This window comes from Rhinatrema bivittatum, chromosome 9, assembly GCF_901001135.1.
Source record: "Rhinatrema bivittatum chromosome 9, aRhiBiv1.1, whole genome shotgun sequence".
Taxonomy (NCBI): domain Eukaryota; kingdom Metazoa; phylum Chordata; class Amphibia; order Gymnophiona; family Rhinatrematidae; genus Rhinatrema; species Rhinatrema bivittatum.
This window is the reverse complement of record NC_042623.1, coordinates 223,064,946-223,086,527: the sequence shown is the minus strand read 5'-3', so window position 1 is coordinate 223,086,527 and position 21,582 is coordinate 223,064,946. Positions and strand designations below refer to the sequence as shown.

At 44.2% G+C, this 21,582-nt stretch overlaps 1 protein-coding gene across 2 annotated transcripts in view; it reads right to left on the bottom strand.

Annotated features, from left to right (window-relative positions):
* Positions 1 to 21,582, bottom strand: part of PARL (presenilin associated rhomboid like) — a 263,836-nt gene that overhangs the window by 165,037 nt on the left and 77,217 nt on the right. For both annotated transcript variants that reach the window (XM_029617018.1, XM_029617019.1), the window contains exon 4: positions 2,871 to 2,919. In XM_029617018.1, coding sequence (XP_029472878.1) covers positions 2,871 to 2,919 — 49 coding nt within the window. The remainder of the gene's footprint in view (positions 1 to 2,870; positions 2,920 to 21,582) is intronic.

The window sequence follows — 21,582 nt, the reverse complement described above, 5'->3', positions numbered from 1 at the left end:
ACCACTCATGCCATGCTCCTTCCAATTTCTTATTCTCTCATCAGCATCTCCATTGCCCTCTCCTGGCCTAGCCCACTTCACTCCTCTTTGTTGGGAATACAAGAAAAGAAGGAACTGAGGATTTGGGATTTCTTGTAAAAAAAAATTCTCAACTCTGAGACTGCTAACAGTACCTGAGAAGAAGGTGATAAGGTCCTATAAAGTTGATGAATAAAAAGATTTACAACCTTCTTATTGATCAAATTTGACTTTACATATTGTGAATCAAATCAGTCTTTTATTGCAAGTGGTATGGTATGGAATGGAAAGGTGTGAATGCGATTAGTTTGTGTGAATGCGATTAGTTTAAGTGAGTGTGATTGTTTTTATTGCACTTTTTTGGGCTGGGATATGAATCCAGCGATAATGTAGTACAAATTTGTATGCTATGCATTTTTTTTTTCATTTTATTTTTATTGAGTTATAACATTTATACACAAATGCAATAATCCAAGAATTTCCAGAAACATTTTTACATTCCCAAATTATACTTTACATAATATATTTCATATCCTAGCCCACATCTAGGGGGTAAAGGAGAGTTCCTGACTACTGCATGTCATTTCCTTTTCTTGCAGCCCTATCTCCTTTAACTAATACTTACTATTTTGGAGATTTATCCTTTAAGAATCGCTCCAAGTGAGTGGGGTCAGTAAAAATAAACTTGTTGTTCTGAAATGATATATGACATTTGCAGGGAAATTTCAGGAAAAAAACCTATCTCCCAGTTCGAGAGCCTGTTTTTTTAAAGGAATTGTTTCCTACGCACTTGTGTAATGCGTGAAACATCCGGAAAAATTTGAATTTTTTGCCCGCAAAAAATAAAATCCTTAGTTTGAAAATACTGTGAGAAAAATAAATCTTTATCCTTCTTTAAAAAAAAAGAAACCAACAATGTAGCTTTAGTGTGAATATTGTCCATAGAATCCTCCAAAAATGTGGATACTCCAAGACTATTCAAAGTATCTGTACCCCCCTCTTGAACTTGGAGCAATTTTTTAGAGGGCAAATAATACAATTTAGATAATACAGGAATTTTATCAATCTCAAAGGATAAAATCTCTACAACATTTTTTTAAATAATTTGATAGCTGACAATCTCGATTTTGGGAAATTCAATAAACTTAAATTGAACGACCTTAATTCGTTCTCCAGTAATTCAATTTGATTATGCAGTATCAAATTATCTTTAATAAATGAGGTATTGGTGGCATACATAACATTTACTTGAGGGTTTAATACTGCAACAGCTTGTTCTACCTTTATAGTCATACATTCTAGGTCTTCAAATTTTGTTCTTACTTGAAGAGAAAAATCATGCACTTGAGAGACAGACCTAGATAGTTTTTTATCAATTTTTGCAGATAGCCTCCAAACATCTAGCAGGGTTACATTTTCTGGTTCAACATCACATTCTTCACCCTCATTAGTTAATTCAGGTATTATCATTGGACATGGTATTAAATTATTACTAACAGTTATTCTCTCCCTTTCTATTTTACTAATCAACTGCCTATTCCCCTCCACAGTGCTCCCATTTCCTTCTCTGACTTGAGCCACTGGCAGAGGGCTTTCAGAAATATTTGTCACACCAATACCTTCCCTAAAGGGTTGTAAAGGGGGTTGCGCGGATCTGGGACTTAAGGAAATCCCCAGCTGGGAATTTCCTTCTATACCGTCCCTAACCATGGTCTCACCCATATGTATTATATGGTCGTCCATGGGTCCGTATTTCTTCGACACAAGAGTTGTCGGTGAGGAAGTCCAAGTCTTGGATTTACGTTTTCTTCCCATAATAATAAAAGCAGAAAAAAATTTACCAGGGGAGCGCCCCTTTGGTGCGTGGCTTCGGCTGCGCGCCGCAAGGCCCTTATTTTATGCTGTCCCGGGGCTCCAGTAGATGACGTCACAAAGGGGCCGTCCTCTCAAGCAGGACCTCCCTTCTCCCTCGACCAGGAGTTAAACAGTTCTTTTTCTCACTCTCACCGCTAAAAGCGACTGGTCTCGGGGTCCCAGCAAGCAGTCGGTTCTCTTCCTTTCCCCCGTATGCTATGCATTTTGTACATTTTTGTAATTTTGTATATTTAAAATTGATTTAAAAAAAATGTTTGCTGTTAATTATAAGCATTCTCTCTATTATAACTCACTACTTGTACGTGAGAGAAGATCATTTTTAATCTTCGTTCCTTCCTTACCATCAAAGGGGATCACAACCTACAAAGGATCCAGTTTTCTCCAGCACCACAGTTAACAGAATTTTTTAAGAAAAAATCCTTTTCAGAACTCAATTTTCCCTTTGCTTTTGACTCTTCTTCATTGTCTGGTATTTGTGCTTTTCTCTGTCCCCTCCTCAATATGCACTACCTCTCACTGGCTTTCATCCTCTCCCTGAAGGTTGTTGTATTGTGCTCTATTTCTCACAATTTCAAGCATTCTAACATAAAACATGTCGTATTTTAAAAATATAAGGAAGAAGGGACATCAGTTTGCTGTACAGGCTAATGGATTAGTCAGTGGGCCTGAAAAAAATATTTACTGATCAACAGATCATTACTGGGGCAATCGCAGAGATCCCCAACTCAAGTTCAGATCTGCCTTTCAGGTGGAAGCTGCATATATTTGATCTATGAATAAGGGTGATTTGCATGCTTTCATTATGCCAAAAATTTGACCTGAGGATCGGAGCTGGAGACAACTGGGTTAAAGAAAAAAAAAGAGAGATAGGTTAGGCTGCCATAGAGGGATGTAAAAAAAAACAAAAAAAACAATTGGTGCATGAACAAATACCTGATTTCTTATGGTAATCCTCATTAACTGTAAGTTAAACAAACCTGTCACAGCGCGCTGCCCTTCAGTCAGACTATTCCACCACTGGTTAACCTAAAATAAAAAGGAAATAACTCCTGATTGTTACACAGTGTTAAAAGAAGGTATCAGTCTAAGTTGTTGCAAGAGAACATGCAAATACACATTACAATGTGATTCTGACAGATCACATTTTAGAAAGTAAAGGGCATTATAGTATGACAAAAGAGAAGTGATGTAGCACAGTAATATAAGGCACACATACAGCAAATAAAGCAGTCTGGCAATGCTAAGATTCTGCTAAGGGATTTCAATGAGAAGTTGCTTCTTACCTGATCATTTCCTTTTCTTTAGTGAAGACAGGTTAATCCACACCAGTGGGTTATGCACCTCTACCAGCAGATGGAGACAGAGCAAAGTTGACATCATGTATATATACCCCTGCCAGCATTCTCTGCAAAAGCCAACTGTGGACATACTATCAATATTTAATTATAACTAGCAACAGACAACCACTCAAGCACTCAGATAACACGGAATACCGAGTTCTGACAGAGTATAACATCACTAATCTAGGCACTAAAACTGATACTTACCATTCATCCCTAGAATCACAGCCACTCAGGACACTAGAACCACAGACCAGCAGCCAAGGGTGGGAAGGTAGATTAACCTGTCTTCACTAAAGAAAAGGAAATTGTCAAATAGTAATTTCTCATTTCTTAGCATTCAGGCAGATTAATCCACACCAGCAGGATGTACCAAAGCTGCTCTCAAGTAGGGTGGGAGTCTGCCCTCAATCTAACTCACACTGCACACTCAAAGGCTGCATCCTTCTGGCTCTGCACATCCAGGTAGCAATACCTGGAACAGTATACAATGAAGAGTCATGTTGCAGCTCAGCAAAACTTGATGGGAGTCAACAATTGAATTTCCAGCCATGACGCTGCTCGAGCCCTAGTGGAATGAGCCCTAACCCATCTAGGTAATGGCTGCTCAGTATTCACATACAAGACCAAGAAAACGTCCTTAATACAGCGGGCTACAGTAGTCCATGACGACGACTCAACCTGTTTACTGTCACTGTGGAAAACAAACAGGAGGTCAGTGCTCGAGAGGTTTAGAAACCTCCCAACTACCTCATCAGATGCTTCTTGACATCCAAGGTCCGCAACAGAAGATAAGTGTTCACATCTCTCTCTCTCTCTCCCTGTACCGCATTGTTAGGAAAACTGAATGAAAGTGAAAGTTCGAGACCACTTTTGGTAAGAGAGACAGAATAGACTGAAGCTGGACCACCCCTGCAGACTCCCACAGGAATGGTCCCTGGCCGAATGGCCTGCAGCACAAAACTCCACAAGCAGAACAAATTGCCATGAGAACATCCTTAAACTCAGTAACCTCAAGGAAGACTACACAGTGGTCAAGGAAGACTACACAGTGGTCAAAGAGAGACTTGCTCAAAACTTCTAGAACCAGATTAAGGTTCCATAAGAACATTGGTAACCGTAAGGGAGAACAATGATGCTTCATCCCTTAAAAACCTGACCACATCTGAATGGCTTGACAAGGGTCTACCACTCACCTGATCCTGGAATCGGGCAAGATCTGCCACCTGCGCCTTCAAGGAGTTATGTGCCAAGCCCTTAAGTAACCCATCCTATAAGAATTGCAAAATAGGCGGGCATCTTAATCGAACAAGAAGTATGCCTCATTCCCCATACCAAGCCTCAAATACACTCTAAACTCTTATGTAAGCTAAAGAGAAGGAAAACTTCCGTGCTTGAAACAAGGTGGAAAACACACACTTCAACAACCAAGCCCTTTCAAGGGCCATACCATAAGACAAAATCAAGCTGGAACTCTGTGAAGAACAAGTCTCTGTTGTAGCAGGTCCCTGTGGATCGTAAACCAGAAGGAGAGTTCACCAGGAGCCTCCACAATTGTGAATACCACGGCCTCCCAGGCCAACCTAGATCCACCAGAAGCATCAATCCTGGTGACCTTTGATCCTTCAAATCACTCTGCCCAACATGGGCCATGAGGAAAAGGCATACAGAAGCTTGCCTTCCGGCCACTCCTGCACAAAATGATCAATACAAGGACTACTGATCTCTACTGCAACGGAAAAAAGCGAGGAACTTTGCACTGTACAATAATCACCAATAAGTTTAAAAACAGTAGACCTAAGACTGCCACTATGAGATGGCACGCCTTGTCTGACATCTCCCAGTCTCTCGATCCACACTCTGCCTGCTGAGAAAATCAGCTTACATTGCCCTTTCCTGAAATGTGGAAGGTGGAGATCTCCTGAAGATACACCTCCGCCCAGTCCCTGAGCTGGGCTATGTCCTGTGACACTTGCGGGCCTTTGGCACCTCCTTGGCAATTGACATAACCACTGTCGTCGTATAGTTTGAGATTACTCTGTCCACTTGACCCTGCAAGCAGTTGATGAACCATAAGCATGCCATCCAAACGGCACGCGGTTCCAGACAAGAGATGCCCCAGAAAGTCCTCTGCACTGCAAAGCCCCTGTGCTAGTAACTCCTGACAGTAAGCTCCTTAAACCCAGAGGCTCACATTAGTCTTGTGTACCAGCCATCCCAGGGTCTGCAGGTAACGCCCTTCCTTAGATTACCCGCTTTCAACCACTACTGCAGTTGGATGTTGATCTACACCAGTAACTGAAGACGCATCGAGTAGTCCTCAGACTTTGTGCAAATAGGATGTGCTGAAAAGGACTCATTCATCCTTGCCCATGGAATCACCTCCAGGGTGGCTGCCACCAAAACTAGCAGGTGTAGGTAAGATCACAATGTCAGAAGGAATACCTCTCATAATAGCCGCACTTGCGCCTTCTGGCAGGCATGTTCTGGCTTGCTTCATGTTGAAATGAACACCAAGATAGTTCAACGTCTGAGACGGCTGTAGACTGCTCTTAGCCAGGAGATCACCTTACATAAAGCCTGAAGACTCTCCTCCAGGCTCTTGGCCCGAATTAACCAAGGTAGGTACGGGAGAATCAGAATGCAATCCTCTCTCAACCCTGCGGATATCACCATCCTGACCTCGGCAAGGATCTGGATGTGGTGACTAGACCGAAAAGTAGCGCTCAAAACTGATAACACTACCCTAAAACGGCAAACTGCGAAAAACTGCTGGTGCTCCAACCGAATGGGCATACGTAAATATGCCTCTGACAGATCCAGAAACCGACAAATTCCCAACTACATTGACATTATCACCGAGCTTAAGGTTTCATACAGAATTAAGTCACTCACTAATGACAAAGGACTCCCTTTTTGGTCCAGGATTAAGTGAGAGGAACCTTCCTTCATGGGAATGATAAAATAAACAGAATAATGGCCCGTATCTTCTTGTGACTTGGGCAATGGAACCATAGCCCATCAGTTTAGGAGCCTTGACAACAAACTCCATTGCTTGTCTCTTCTGTGGAGAGATGCAGAGACATGCCATGAAGATGTCCCTAGGGACACTGAGAAAGTTCCAGAGCATAGCCTTCCTTTATCACTCCAGAACCCACTTGTCTGACGTGAACTTGATCCACCTCCGATTAAAAAGAGATAGGCGGGGAGGAGATGACATCATCGGACTGGGCAGCAACCTAATCTCAGAGCTCCTCCAGCCAGCGTAAGTATTCCATAAATATCTCTGGCATCAACATCATTTTCACGCTAAGATTTACAGCACAACCAAAGCAGTACTGACAGATGTGATACATTACAGAGGACCTTGCAAGACTGGAAGACTGGGCATCCAAATGGCAGATGAAATTTAATGTGGACAAGTGCAAGGTGTTGCATATTGGGAAAAATAACCCTTGCTGTAGTTATACAATGTTAGGTTCCATATTAGGAGCTACCACCCAGGAAAAAGATCTAGGCATCATAATGGATAATACTTTAAAATAGTCGGCTCAGTGTGCTGCAGCAGTCAAAAAAGAAAACAGAATGTTAGAAATTATTAGGAAGGGAATTGTTAATAAAACGGAAAATGTCATAATGCCTCTATATCGCTCCATGGTGAGACCGCACCTTGAATACTCTGTACAATTCTGGTCGCTGCATCTCAAAAAAGATATAGTTGTGATGGAGAAGGTACAGAGACGGGCAACCAAAATGATAAAGGGGATGGAACAGCTCCCCTATTAGGAAAGGCTGAAGAGGTCTGACCCAGCATGGCAATTTCTTATGTTCTGCTTGGAGAAGAGACAGCTGAGGGCTGTAGGAACCTTCTCATCTAAAATGTCATTATTTGCTGATGACATTTTATTTACCCTGACCAATCCAGTCATCTCAGTCCAAGCAACAGTGGCAGAAATGACTAATTACAGTGCCGTCTCTGATTTTACTATAAACTGGGACAAGTTGGAAATTCTTAATTTCACGGTTGATGAGTCCCAAGCATCTTTGCTACGATCCTTATAGCCATTCAAATAAGCTAATCACAAGATCAAATACCTGGGGATATATATAGGTAACACCCAAGATCTTTTTCAATTAAACTATCCTCCCTTACTAGCCAAAATATACAAAGAAACAGAGGAATGGAATTGATACAGCATTTCTTGGCTAGGAAGAATAGCATCAATCAAAATGAATGTATTGCCCAGAATCTTATCTCTCTTCCAAACCCTTCCCATCCCAATCCCTACCCACATATCAAGAACTGGCAAAAACGAATAATGAGTTATTTGGAAGGGGAGAACACCAAGGATAGAAACATAGAAATGACAGCAGAAGACCAAATGGCCCATCTAGTCTGCCCAGCAAGCTTTCACACTTATTTTTCTCATATTTATCTGTTACTCTTAGTCATTACTGGTAACTTTTTGGTTCTAATTTCCTTCCCCCCTGCCATTGATGCAGAGAGCAGTGCTGGAACTGCATCAAAGTAAAGTATCCAACTTGATTGGTTAGGGGTAGTAACCGCTGCAATAAGCAAGCTACTCCCATTCTTATTTGTTTACCCAGCCTGTGCAATTCAGTCCTTGTTGGTTGTTGTCTGAATATAAATCCTCTTTTCTTCTTTGAAGCAGTGAGCTGCGCTGGATATGTATTCCAAGTGAATTATCAGGCTTATTTGGTTTGGGGTAGTAACCGCTGCAACAAGCGAGCTACTCCCCCGCTTATTTGTGAATGCAAATCCTTTTTTCCACATTTTCTCTTGCCATTGAAGCATAGAGCAATGTTGGAGTCGCATTAACCATGTGTATGTTTATTGAATAAGGGTATTAATCACCCCGTAGTAGCCGTCATTCCCGCAAGCCACCCCCATGCCTCTTCTCCTCATTCACATCCTCTAGATTTTATGGATCCAAATGTTTATTCCCACACCCCTTTGAAATCCTTCACAGTTTTGGTGTTCACCACTTCCTCCAGAAGGGAGTTCCAGGCGTCTACCACCCTCTCCATGAAGAAATACTTCCTGACACTGGTTCTGAGTCTTCTCCCTGGAGTTTTAAATTGTGACCCCTGGTTCTGCTGATTTTTTTCTGATGGAAAAGGTTTGTCGTTGACTTTGGATCATTAAAACTTTTCAAGTATCTGAAAGTCTGTATCATATCATCTCTGCTCCTCCTTTCTTCCAGGGTATACATGTTTAGGTTCTTCAATCTCTCCTCATAAGTCATTCGATGAAGACCATCCACCTTTTTGGTCGCCCTTCTCTGGACCGCCTCCATCCTGTCTCTGTCCCTTCGGAGATACGGTCTCCAGAACTGAGCACTGTACTCCAGGTGAGGCCTCACAAAGGACTTGTACAAGGGGATAATCACTTCCCTTTTCTTATTCGATATTCCTCTCTCTATGCAGACCAGCATTCTTCTGGCTTTAGCTATCGCCTTGTCACATTGTTTCGCCGACTTCAGATCGTTAGACACTATCACCCCAAGGTCTCTCTCCTGCTCCGTGTACATCAGCCCTTCACCCCTCATCGCCCGCTGCATTCTCTGTCTATCTAGAGGGCAGCTGCTCGCTTACGAGCCATAATAGATTGGCACAAAACTGCCTCCCCAGCGTCTTGGGTCCATCTTGAACAGTCATTGATTGGAACAATGCCAATAAATGCCATGCTCTGGCAACCCAGGAAAACATGGAGAACCTTGGAAATGGTTCCCCCTTCTGTGACTTCCACACTACAGCTTTGGAAAACATGGAAAAACTACTTTGATAGGAGACAGGATTTATCATTATAGTTCCTTAATATATAATTAATACCTCCTTTGCCCCCGATGTAGACTCCGCTTTGTTCCACTTATGGAAGCAAAGGGAATAACTAAGTTTGAATATTTATGGCGGCTGCAAGGTTTTCTAGAGAATTACAAACTTATGACCTCCCTCATGAGGCAATCTATGCCTACACACAACTTAAACATTTATTTTATTTATTTAACAACTTTTTTATACCGACATTTGTGGGTACATCATATCGGTTTATATGGAACTAAGAGAAATGCAGTGAACGGGGGGAGGAGTGGAAAAAATGGGGGTATAACAGGGTAAAGGCATAACAGGAGAAGTGTAATGGGTGCAACTAACAAGAGAAATAATATAATATAATGAAAGTTATAATAATAAACATAAAGTAATATAAAAGAAACATGATATAGTTTGCATAACGATAATTACATGGAACATAACAACAAGATGACAAAATAAATTAGCTTGATAATAACGTGGGAGGGTAATTAAGGGAAAAGCTGGAAGACCTACGCTGAGAATGCCTGCTTAAAGAGCCAGGTCTTTAGCTTTTTCCTAAATTTGTACTGGCAGGGCTCTATGCGGAGATCAGTGGGAAAAGCATTCCAACAGGTGGGTCCAGCAACTGAGAGAGCTCGCCCCTCATGGAAGTGAGATGAGCGTTCTTGAGGGAGGGAGTGTGGAGAGTAGCTTTGTGAGATGTTCTAGTGGGGCAATTGTGGAGGATGAAACGTAGTGGCTCTTCAAGCCAGTTGGAGTTGTGCATGTATAGTGTTTTATGGATAATGGTGAGAGTTTTGAAGAGGATACGTGAGGGTATGGGGAGCCAGTGAAGATCTTTGAGGACAGGGGTTATGTGGTCGGATTTACGGGTATTAGTAAGGGTTCTGGCTATAGCATTCTGTAGCATTTGAAGTGGTTTGATGGTGGTGTACGGAAGGCCCAGAAGAAGGGAGTTGCAATAGTCCATTTTGGGGCAGGTAGTCGCTTGTATGACTGTGCGGAGATCCTGTGCATGGAGTAGGGGTTTGAGTTTCTTCATAACATGGAGCTCTAAGAAACCTTCTTTTAGGACTGTGCTGATGTGTTTTTTGAAGTTAAGTTGTTGGTCAATCATGACACCAAGGTCACGTACAAATGGCTGTGTGGAGGTCAAGTTGAGAGAGAGGTTGCTTGAGAGGGCAGTCCTCGGATTCTGTGGATTTGATATGCTGAGCAGCTCTGTTTTAGTTGTATTGAGTGATAAGTGGAGGTTCGTGAGGAGGGTGGTTATAGAGGAGAGGCATTTTTCCCAGTGTTTTAAGGAATTGGTAATGGATTCTTGAATGGGTATAAGGATTTGCACATCATCGGCGTATATGAAAATTTTGAGGCCTAGGTCAGAGAGAAGATGGCAGAGAAGTAACAGGTATATATTGAAGAGAGTGGATGAGACAGAAGAGCCTTGTGGGACGCCTTGGGAGAGGTGGATGTGGGAGGATTCAAAGTTTTCTATTTTTTTTTTTGTTTGTAATGATTTTTATTAAAGTTTTAGAAGAGGCATACAGCATTCAAAGATAAGAAAAGAAAAAGTAGGTTCTTACCATCAAACATTAATGAACCAAAAGTGTCACTTATGAACCATAAACCATCAACAGTTCTGTACACTCTTACATATTATCAACAGTATACAGTAGACAGTATAGTAAAGACAAGACAAAACAACCCACCCTCACCTTCCCCAGCTCTATCCCCACCCTCCCTCCCCCCTCCCACGCCGCTCAGGTGTTCACTTGTCCAAACATTCGCTAGTCGACAACTATGGTTTAGATACAAGGGATAGGCATGCAATCACTGGAACACTGTCCCCATGTCACCAGACAAAAGAATACCTGTATATATACGAGATGTGCATCCGAGCCAGCATACTCATGGAAGACATTACTTAAAAAGTACCACAATATGGCGCACCCAGACCACCAAGAGCACCCCAGTCTCAACATGTAGATTAGTGGGTCAAATCAGAGGCATTTAAAGGTAGCGACTGAAGAATGGGAGACCAGACATTGCTGAGCTTAGTCCGCTGGGATTGCGAAGACAGTGGAAACGATTTACGCTCTAATAGATAGAGTTCCAACATGGCGTCCTTCCACTCGAGTAGAGATGGGGGCGCAGACGAGATCCAATGACGTAGAATAATTTTAAGGGCCGTCAACTGGCCTTTATGAAGTAACAATGTCCTCGGCGCTCGAGTGGCCCCATGCGAATGACGAATTCCCAGCAAACAAAAGCTCGCTGTGAAGGGCTCTGAAAAAAGTTGGGAGATCATAGTCCAAAATTGTTGTATTACCACACAGTCCCATAAACAGTGCAACAAAGAGGCATTAAGCTGTGAGCATTTTGGGCATGCCCCTGACGAGGCAATCCCAGCAAGGAAAGCCCTCCTTGGCCAAAATAACATCCTGAGAGTAACCCTGAAGTGCAATTCTCGCATGTACACACTAAGAACTGCCTTCTGAACAACCCGGGCACTTAGTAACAGGGCCTTGGTCGTAGTTTCACATCCCAAATCCTTGGACCAGGCAGCAGAACTACTATTATAAATAGCATAGCGACAGGACTCATGCAGATACCTATAATACATGGAAAGCTTTACCACTATGTATAAATCTCTGAAAAGGCCCATTAGTGATTGCCCTCTTACAGGATAACACCGTATGCCGAAGGTAACTACAAATTTGTAAGTAAGTAAGATAATCAGAGGAACAAAAGCCGAAGGTAGCACAGCAATAGGCGAATGAGCGAATATGATTAGTTTGTAAATCCATGAATGGGAGCAAGTCCACTATTCCTTTTTCATGTAATTTAGTCAGAGTTTTAACAGGTATACCCGCTGGCAAGTCTGGGTTATGCATCAACGGCAAGCAATACGATACCTTCCAATCAAGATGTAAGAACTGTCTAAGAAATTTCCAACAGTTCCGCAATCCCCTTACAACTAGGCCTTGGGAAGTGCTCCGAGGAAGGTTCTCCCCACTGGAATGCATTAAATAAGCCAAATTTCTCGGAAGGTATGCTGCCTGTTCCAACTGTAAAATTTCCGATGAACCGCTATAACCCAGCCAGTCCCGCAAAGTAGGCAATAAACAAGCAATATTGTAAAATCTTAGATTCGCCGCTCCCAAACCACCCTCTGATTTAGGTGCAATTAACGTAGTAAAAGCAATCCTGGCCCTTTTATAATTCCAGAAAAAAGCACCCAAAAGCTTATATAAGAGACGTATGTCCTTCGATTTCAAATAAAAAGGCACCATCTGCAAGATGTATAGAAGTTTAGGGAGCAGAATCATATTTACCAAGGCTATTCTGCCTGAGAGAGATAGGGGGAGTGGTTTCCAACTCTGTAGCTTTAATTGGAAGGTGTGCCATAAGGGAGTAATATTGCATCTGTACCAGTACATAGGGTCTTTATGTATTTTGATGCCCAGATATTTAATCGTGTCTTGGGCCCAAAGTAATGGGAAATCTGTAAGATCTAGGGCTTCTGATTTAGTGAGATTGAGTTTCAGTCCCGAGAAAGTGCCAAAGGTCTGTATTGTCTCAAGTAAGACAGGTAAAGTCTTCCGGGCATTGGAAAGCAACATTAGCATGTCATCCGCAAATAACATCATTTTTTGTTCAATAGGGCCTGTTTTAATGCCGGTGATACAAGAAGATTGGCGAATCTTCTGAGTTAAGGGTTCCAGGGATAATATATAGAGAAGAGGGGACAGAGGGCAGCCTTGCCTTGTGCCCCGTTCTAAGGTAAATAAAGGAGACGTGGAGCCATTAATACAAATGAAAGCCTTGGGGTCACGGTACAGTAGTTGAATCGCTGCAAGAAAAGGTCCCGAAAAGCCAAATTTCTCCAGGGCAGCAAAGAAATAAGGCCAAGCCACCCGGTCGAACGCTTTTTCAGCGTCAAAGCTGACCAACAAAGGATCGACCATATCCTTACGATGGCAGCTCTCTAAAGCGATCAATAGGCGGTGGATGTTCACCACCGGGCGTCTACCATATACAAAGCCCGTCTGATCCGGGGAGATAATGTCGGGCAGCACAAACTTTAATCTATTCGCTAAGATTTTGGCATACACCTTAATATCCTGATTGAGTAAGGAAATGGGGCGGTATGACCCTGGTTCTGCCGGGTCTTTCCCAGGTTTAGGCAAGATCGTGATAGCTGCCACTTTCATCGTATCAGGTAAGACCCCACTAGAGATCATATGGTTGAAGAGTGTAGTCAAGGGCGGTACAATATGCCCACTAAGGGATTTGTAAAACAAGGAAGTCAGACCGTCTGGCCCCGGTGATTTATGTAAATGGAGATCTGATATGACTTTCGCTATCTCCAAGGACGTAATGGGTCTGTTAAGAGAGTCCCGCTGTAAATCAGAAAGTACAGGCAACTGTAAATTCTGGAAAAAAAGAAGTCTGATTTGCGGTGTTCGGAGGCTCCGATGCATACAGGTGTTTATAAAAGTTTTGGAACACCAGCCCTATTTCAGACGTGGTGACAGCATGTGAGCCATTGGGTTTCTTAATGTGAGAAATAAATTTAGAAGGGGTTTTTGTTTTAGACAAGCAAGCTAGTAGCCTGCCTGGCTTATTACCATGTAAAAATAATTTGTGTTTAAAGGAGAATAAATTTCCAGTGGCCTTTTGGTGTAATAAATCATTCAAAACCACCTGAGTTTGCCGAAATCTGGCTTCCCAAAGAGCAGTGTTCTCTCTGTTCCATTGAGCCTTGTAATATTTCAGCTTTCGCTCCAAAGATAGAATTTGAGCATTCTGCTGTTTCTTTTTTCTAATGGTGTATTGAAGTATGTCACCTCGGAGAACAGCCTTGGCAGTTTCCCAGAAAAGGACTGGAGTCTCCATGTGTTGCCCATTAAACTCAATATACTTCTCCCACTTCCCAATCAGAAATGCCTTAAAGGCTGTATCTGTAGCAAGCCACTCCGGCATACGCCATTGAAACAAGGAAGGTACCGTAGTGGATTCCCCCAGAGTACAGAGGACAGGGCAGTGATCTGATATAACTAAGGTCCCGATCGCCGCAGTCTCAACCGTAGAGAAAAGGGACTCCGAGATTAAGATATAATCGATTCTGGACTTAGTCGGATGGGCCCTAGCATAGTGGGTATAATCCCTTTCAGAAGGGTGGAGTGCCCGCCACACATCAACAAGCTGTAAGGTACGACATAAAAAGGAGATACCCTTTCCTTTGCCTAAAGGAGAAGTAGAACTGATTGAACATTTATCCCAAAGGGGATCCGCTAAACAGTTGAAGTCACCAGCTAGGATAACAGAAGCAGAACCCGCCTCTGAAACCCGGGCCACCAACTGAGCAAAAAACCCATGATCATACTTATTGGGGCCATAAACGGATGCCAGTAAAATAGGGGCACCATACAAGACACCTTTAATAATTATGTATCTTCCCTCTGTGTCCGACCATTGCGCTTCCAGTTGGAAAGGAAGAGAACTCTTGATCAATATGGCAACACCATTTCGTTTGCTAGTCCCTGAAGAAAAGAAAACCTGAGTGTATCCCTTTTTATTTTTCAACTTATTATGTTAACTATCTGCCATATGTGTTTCCTGTAGGAAGATGATATCCCCCTTATCTTTATGACACCTGGCTAGCACTTTCTCCCTCTTGACCGGTGTGCCCAATCCTGCAACATTCCAGCTCAGATAATTCACCTTAGGTGCCATGTCAGTAGGTCTTGAAGATAAAGCACAGGAAAGCGTGTTATACAATTAGCCTCAGACATTGCAATAAAATCAGTGCTACCCAACTGAACACATCCCCAGAACATGAAAACAAAGTAAAGGGACAATGCGTGGACCCAAGAATTACAAAACAGTATCCCCTGCACCCGTTGCCATTTGGACTGAAATTTCCCCTGAGCTCCCTTTCCCCCCTCCCGCCCACCCAGTGCCCACCCCATTCTCCCCCCTCCCCACCATTCATTCCACATCTCTTAAATCTCTCAGTAATGAGAGTAGGAGCCAAACCATGTGATCAGGTGACCACCTCTTAATCATAAAGCAGCTAGAATCAAAGATCCGCAACTGATCCAGATTTATCAAAAAGAAAAAATCCCCATTAGAAACTGAGCCCGAAGTAACAAAAATAAAATTGTCAAATCGATGTAGAAATAAAATTGTCCAATCGATGTAGAGAGGGGACCTTGGTGCGATCAACCGAAGTTCAGTTGAAAAATACAGGAATGTAAAGTAAACCGCCGCTACATCAATGTCTCCGCACAACGAAAAACCAGGGCAGCTCCCCCCGGGAACGCACCAGGGGTACTAACTTAAGCTTAGAACTCCAAGCAAAATTGAGCTAGCCCGATCCCAGCCAGCGAATCAGCAAAATAGCCTACAGGCATCAGAACATGTCGCCTAAAAGTTGGCTTCTTCTATTGCTCAAGACGAAGCTGTCGCTCCAGCGTCTTCGCGGGTCAGGAGGTGAGCTGATTGAAGGTACTTTTGTGCTTCGGGAACAGATTCGAAGGCCTGTGTCTGTCCATCGTGCCAAATGCGTAATTTAGCAGGGTACTGCAGCGCGAACCGCACTTGTTTGACCGCAAGCTGCGAGCACATGGGACCAAATTCTTTTCTTTTCGCCGCAACTCTCGCCGAAAAATCTTGAAATATGCGAACTGGCTCATTTTGGAATTTAAGAGGTGAGATCTTCCGGGACGCTTGCCAGATCTTCTGCCGATCCGCAAAGTCCAAAATGCGAGCTATCACCACTCGAGCGCGCTGATTCGGGCCAGTCTTATTTCCCAGGCGGTGAGCCCGCTCTATTTTTAAAGAAGCCAACTGCTCCGGGATACTAAGCGCTGATGGAAGCCACTGGGTAAGTTGATCCGCCAGATCCAGATCCGGTATAGATTCTGGGATTCCAATGAAGTGCAAATTATTTCGCCTCGAACGGTTTTCCATGTCTTCGATGCGATCTTCTTGGGTCTGGATCTGTTTCTCCATTTTGTGAATCTTACCTACCGTGGCTAACGCTTCGTCTTCTACAACTCCCACTCGGAGTTCCAACGTTTCCACTCGAGGGGGGAGTTCAGCCAGCGCTGTCTGTAGCGTATTCAATTGTTCAGAGATCTTATCCAGTTTATGAGCCAGGGCTGCAGTGACCGCATTGGTTAAAGCCAATATCGCCTCCTCATCTGCTAGGCCAGCGGTCTGTTTTTCCCCTGCGGCGGCCATTTTGTCATCTCCCAGCTTAGCTTTTTCTTTGTCTTTTTTCACCAATTTGGGAGGCATGGTGACCGGTGACTTGCTCATATACCGATCGATATTCATAGGCAGAGTTCACAGATGTTCTGAGGAGCCTTAAAAGCTGCGGATGCCGTAGATTTGTTAGGGATCTCGAGGTGGTCACCTGGAGCTGGGGTAGACACGTCTATCCCAGATCACCACATCACGTGACTCGAGTTTTCTATTTTTACAGTGTATTGTCTATTGGCAAGGTAGGATTTGAACCAAAGGTAGGCAGTACCTGATATGCTGAGAGGTTGTGGCTGATAGTGTCAAAAGCAGAGGGATGTCAAGGAGGGCAAGAATATAACATTGACCTCAGTCTGTGCCTTTCAGAAGGGAGTCTAAGAGGGCGAGTAATAGAGTTTCTGTGTTAAAATGCTTACGGAAACCAAATTGGGACGGGTGAAGAATGTTGTGGGTGTCCAGGTAATCTGTGAGTTGGGCATTAACCACCTTTTCCATGATTTTAGCTATAAAGGGAAGGTTGGAAATAGGGCGGTAGTTGGAGGTATCCTTAGGGTCAAGGGTGGGTTTTTTGAGGAAGGGTTTGACCACAGCGTGTTTTAGAGTGTCAGGGACTTTGCCAAGGGAGAGGGAGCAGTTAATAATGTTGGCAAGGGTTTGGCAATGATATGTGGAATGGTTAACAGTGCTTTTGTAGGGATAGTGTCAGAGGGGTGGGCTGCTGGTTTCATTTTTTTTTTTAGAATAGAATTAATTTCTTTAGAGGATGTGAGATCCAGGGAAACTATGGAGGCAGTAGCTGTGTTAGGCAGTGGGATCACAGGAGTGGGGGTGGTGGGGAAACTGCTAAGGATGTTAGATATTTTGTTGTGAAAGAAGAGGGCGAGTTCTTCACTTTTACTTTTGGCATCTTCGTCAGAGGTGACAGATTTAGTAAGGTTTGCATCATAGGAAAATAGCGCTTTGGCATTGAATTTGTATTAATGGATTTTAGTGGCGTAGTAGTCTCGTTTCGTTTTAAGGGTGGAGAGTCTGTAGTTGTGGAGGGAGGTTTTGTATATTGAGGTGTTATTTATTTATTTAACTTTTTTATATACCAACATTCAAGACGGTGGTCCCATCATGCTGGTTCACAAGAAACAGGGGTGTAATTATAATAAACTTTACCATTTAAACAATAGTGCAGAAAAGCACTATTGTTTAAATAGTATAAGTGTGTTGCAGGGAAGGGTCTTTGCGCCATGTTCTCTCTTTCAGTCTGAGGTCATTTTTCATTCTTTTTAGCTCGGGGGTATACCATGGTTTGTTTTTTTGTGCTTGGTAATTGCTTACATGATTCCATTATTATCAATTTGCAACAGGGAGTACCTATGTTTGAATCCATGTGTTTGAGTGTTGATAAAATGGGGAAAATTTTATCTAAGATTTATAGCCTGCTAAATAAGGACCCCCCCTCTAAACCTAAACACCTCTTGAATTGGGAAAAGGACCTAGGTTGCACTTTGACAGATGAGGACTGGAGGGCCATATTTGTGGATGTGAGTAAGGGTCTTATCTCAGCCTCCCTGATAGAAACAGGCTACAAACTTCTACTAAGATGGTACCACACCCCGGAGACCATTCATCGCTTTTATCCTACTACTAAAAATGAATGTTGGAAAGGATGTTCAAGGATAGGTACATATCATATGTGGTGGGACTGCCCTCAAATCCAGGCTTATTGGCAGAACATTTCAAATTGGCTGAACGATATACTTGCCCTTACTTTTACTATGCAACCTTTAAATGTATTACTCAATGTGCAAATCCCGGTGGGTGATCGCCTCCAACAAAAATTAGTACAAGCAATAGTAGGGTCTAGAAATGTCCTAGCTAAGCTCTGGAGATCTACACAAGTACAGTCCTTCTCTATTTTTCTAATGAAAATGGATTTCCTATATCGTATGGGAGGAATCTATGCATATAATGGAGAAATTACTTACCTGATAATTTCGTTTTCCTTAGTGTAGACAGATGGACTCAGAACCAGTGGGTTATTTGCTCTTCTGCTAGCAGATGGGAGACTGAGTCAGATTTCAAAGCTGACGTCACCCTAGATATACCCTTGCGGTGACCTCAGCTCATCAGTATAGTCCTCGAAAAGCCATTGTGGACATATATATATTGGCTAACTAAAACAAACTTGATTCAAACTGGAGACCACCAGTGCACTTAACCAAAATAACGCCGACACCAGTCGTATTGCAGGTGCCCTAGACTAGGGGGTAGGCATCGACTTACCCGTATTTGTATAGCATCGAGGTTCGCTTCTCAGGCTCTTCCTTGGTGCGTCTCCTGGCAGCCGTGGGTGGGATACTGAGTCCATCTGTCTACACTAAGGAAAACAAAATCATCAGGTAAGTAATTTCTCCATTTCCTAGTGTGTAGCCAGATGGCCTCAGGACCAGTGGGATATAAATAAGCTACTCCTGGACAGGGTGGGAGGCTGCCCGTGGCCAACTTAGCACTGCACTTGCGAAGGTTGCGTCTTCTCAGGCCTGGACATCCATGCAGTAGAACCTGGAGAAAGTGTGTAGGGAAGACCATGTCGCCGCTCGACAGATCTCGGTGGGCGATAGAGGTTTGGCTTCTGCTCAGGATACTGCCTGGACCCTAGTAGAATGAGCCTTAACCTGCAGGGGTAAGGGCTTCCCTGCCTTTATGTAGACTGCCTTGATTACTTCCTTGATCCAGCGAGCTATGGTCGCTCATGAGGTCGCTTCGCCTTGTTTCTTCCCACTGCGGAGAACAAACAAGCGATCCGTTTTGCGCACCGGTGCTGATTGTTACAGGTATCATACCAGGAGTCTGCCGACATTTAGATGGCGAAGAAGGTGGGAGCCTTCAGAGTCCTTATGTCCCTCCAGAGATGGATTGATTTAAGTGGAACCCCGAGACCACTTTCGATAGGAAGGAGGGGACGGTGCGAAGCTGTATCGATCCTGGAGTAAATCGAAGGAATGGTTCCCGATACGATAGTGCCTGTAGTTCCGAGATGCAACGGGCCGAGCATATTGTCACCAAGAATACCATCTTCAAGGTTAAGAGGCGTAGTGATAGACTTCGCATTGGCCTGAAGGAAGACCCTGCTAGGAAGTCCAATACCAGGTTGAGATTCCATAGGGGAACCGGCCACTTTAGGGGTGGTTGGAGTTACTTAACTCCTTTTAGGAAACGGGCCAAGTCAGGGTGTGCCGACAGACTGATTCCATTTACTTCGGCTCTGAAGCAGGAGAGGGCTGCTACCTGAACCTTGAGGGAGTTGAGTGACAACCCTTTCTTCATATTGTCCTGTAGAAATTCCAGAATCATGGAGATCTTGGCCGTTTGCAGGGGTACCCCGCGGCCCTTGCACCAAGCCTCGAATATTCTTCAGATCCGTATGTATGCCAGAGACTTTGAGAACTTCCACGCGTGGAGCAAAGTGTCAATCATGGCCTTCGAGTAACCACGCTTCTTCAGGCGAATCCTCTCAAGGGCCAGACCATAAGAGAGAATCGAGACGGATCTTTGTGAAGGATTGGGCCCTGCTGGAGAAGGTCCCTGTGTGGAGGGAAGCACAAAGGATTCCCTGCAAGAAGTCTTTGCATGTCTGCGTATCACGGTCGTCTGGGTCAATCTGGAGCCACTAGTAGGACTAGTCCTCTGTGGTGTTCTATCTTGTGGATGATCTTGCCCAGTAGGGGCCATGGGGGGGAAGGTGTAGAGTAAGTCCTCCTCTGGCCAGGTTTGGACGAGTGTGTCGATCCCTGGGAGTGCTGCTCTTGTCTGCAGCTTAAGAACTTCGGAACTTGGGCATTGTGAGATGTTGCCAGTAGGTCCATGGTCGGGAGTGCCCCAGCGATTTACTATCAGTTGTAAGCCTCTGGTCGACAGCGCCCACTCTCTCGGGTCCAGGCTTTCTCTGCTGAGGAAGTCCGTTGAAATGTTGTCTTTCCCTGTGATGTGGGAGGCCGAGATCCCTTGTAGGTTTACCTCCGCCCATGCCATGAGGGGGTCTATCTCCAGAGACACCCATTGGCTCCTGGTTCCTCCTTGTCGGTTGATGTAGGCAACCATTGTGGTGTTGTCAGACATCACTCGAATCGCTTGCCCTTGGAGCCTGTAGCTGAACTGTAGGCACGCTAGTCTGACTGCTCGAGCTTCCAGGCGGTTTATGTTCCATTCCGCCTCTTCCTTGGCCCATTGTCCCTGGGCCGTTAGTTCCTGGGCTCTTCATCCTCGGAGGCTCGCATCCATGGTGAGCATGATCCAGTTCGGTGGGGACAGGCTTACTCCTCTGCTTAGGTGGTCTTCCTGTAGCCACCACTGAAGCTGAGAACATACCGTTGCTCGTAGGTGAAGGCGAATCGAGTAGTCTTGGGAGAGGGTTCCAGCATGACAGTAAGGTTCATTGGAGTGGCCACATGAGAACCCTTGCCCACGGTACTACCTCCAGAGTTGATGCCATGAGCTCGAGGACCCAAAGGTAGTCCCATACCTTGGGGCGCGTAGTGGTCATCAATCGTCATACTTGTTCCATCAGTTTCCTCTTCCTCGGGGGAGGGAGGAAGACCTTGTTCTGTTTGGTGTTAGGTACTCTGAGGACTGAGAGGTATGCAGACTGCACTTGTCAGTGTTCACAACCCAACAAAGTTCCTGAAGGAGGGTCTTGACTCTGCTGGTCACCTGAAGATCTCTTCGGAAGACTTCACCCAGATCAGCCAGTCGTCCAAGTAAGGGTGTACCAAGATCCCTTCCTTCCGCCACGACTACCATAATTTTGGAGAATGTTCTGGGGGCGGTCCCCAGGCCAAAGGGTAGCACCTGGAACTGGTAATGGTGGCCCAGTACTGCAAAATGTAGAAAACGCAGGTGGTCTTGATGGACCGGAATGTGAAGGTAGGCTTCAGAGAGGTCCAGGGAGGTTAGGGACTCTCCCGATTGTACTGCCATTATTATGGAGCGAAGAGTCTCCATGCGGAAGTGTAGTATCCGCAGAGGACGGTTGACGTTCTTGAGGTCCAGGATGGATCGGAATGACCCCTCTTTCTGAAGAACAATAAAATAGATGGAATAATGCCCCATATTTTGCGAGGGTGTAGGTACCGGAGTTATAGCCTTCAGACTGTGTAGTCTTATCAGAGTGGATTCAACTGCCAGTCTCTTGAGACGGGAGTGGCAGGGTGATATAAAATTTGTCCTGAGGGATGCTGCGAAACTCCAG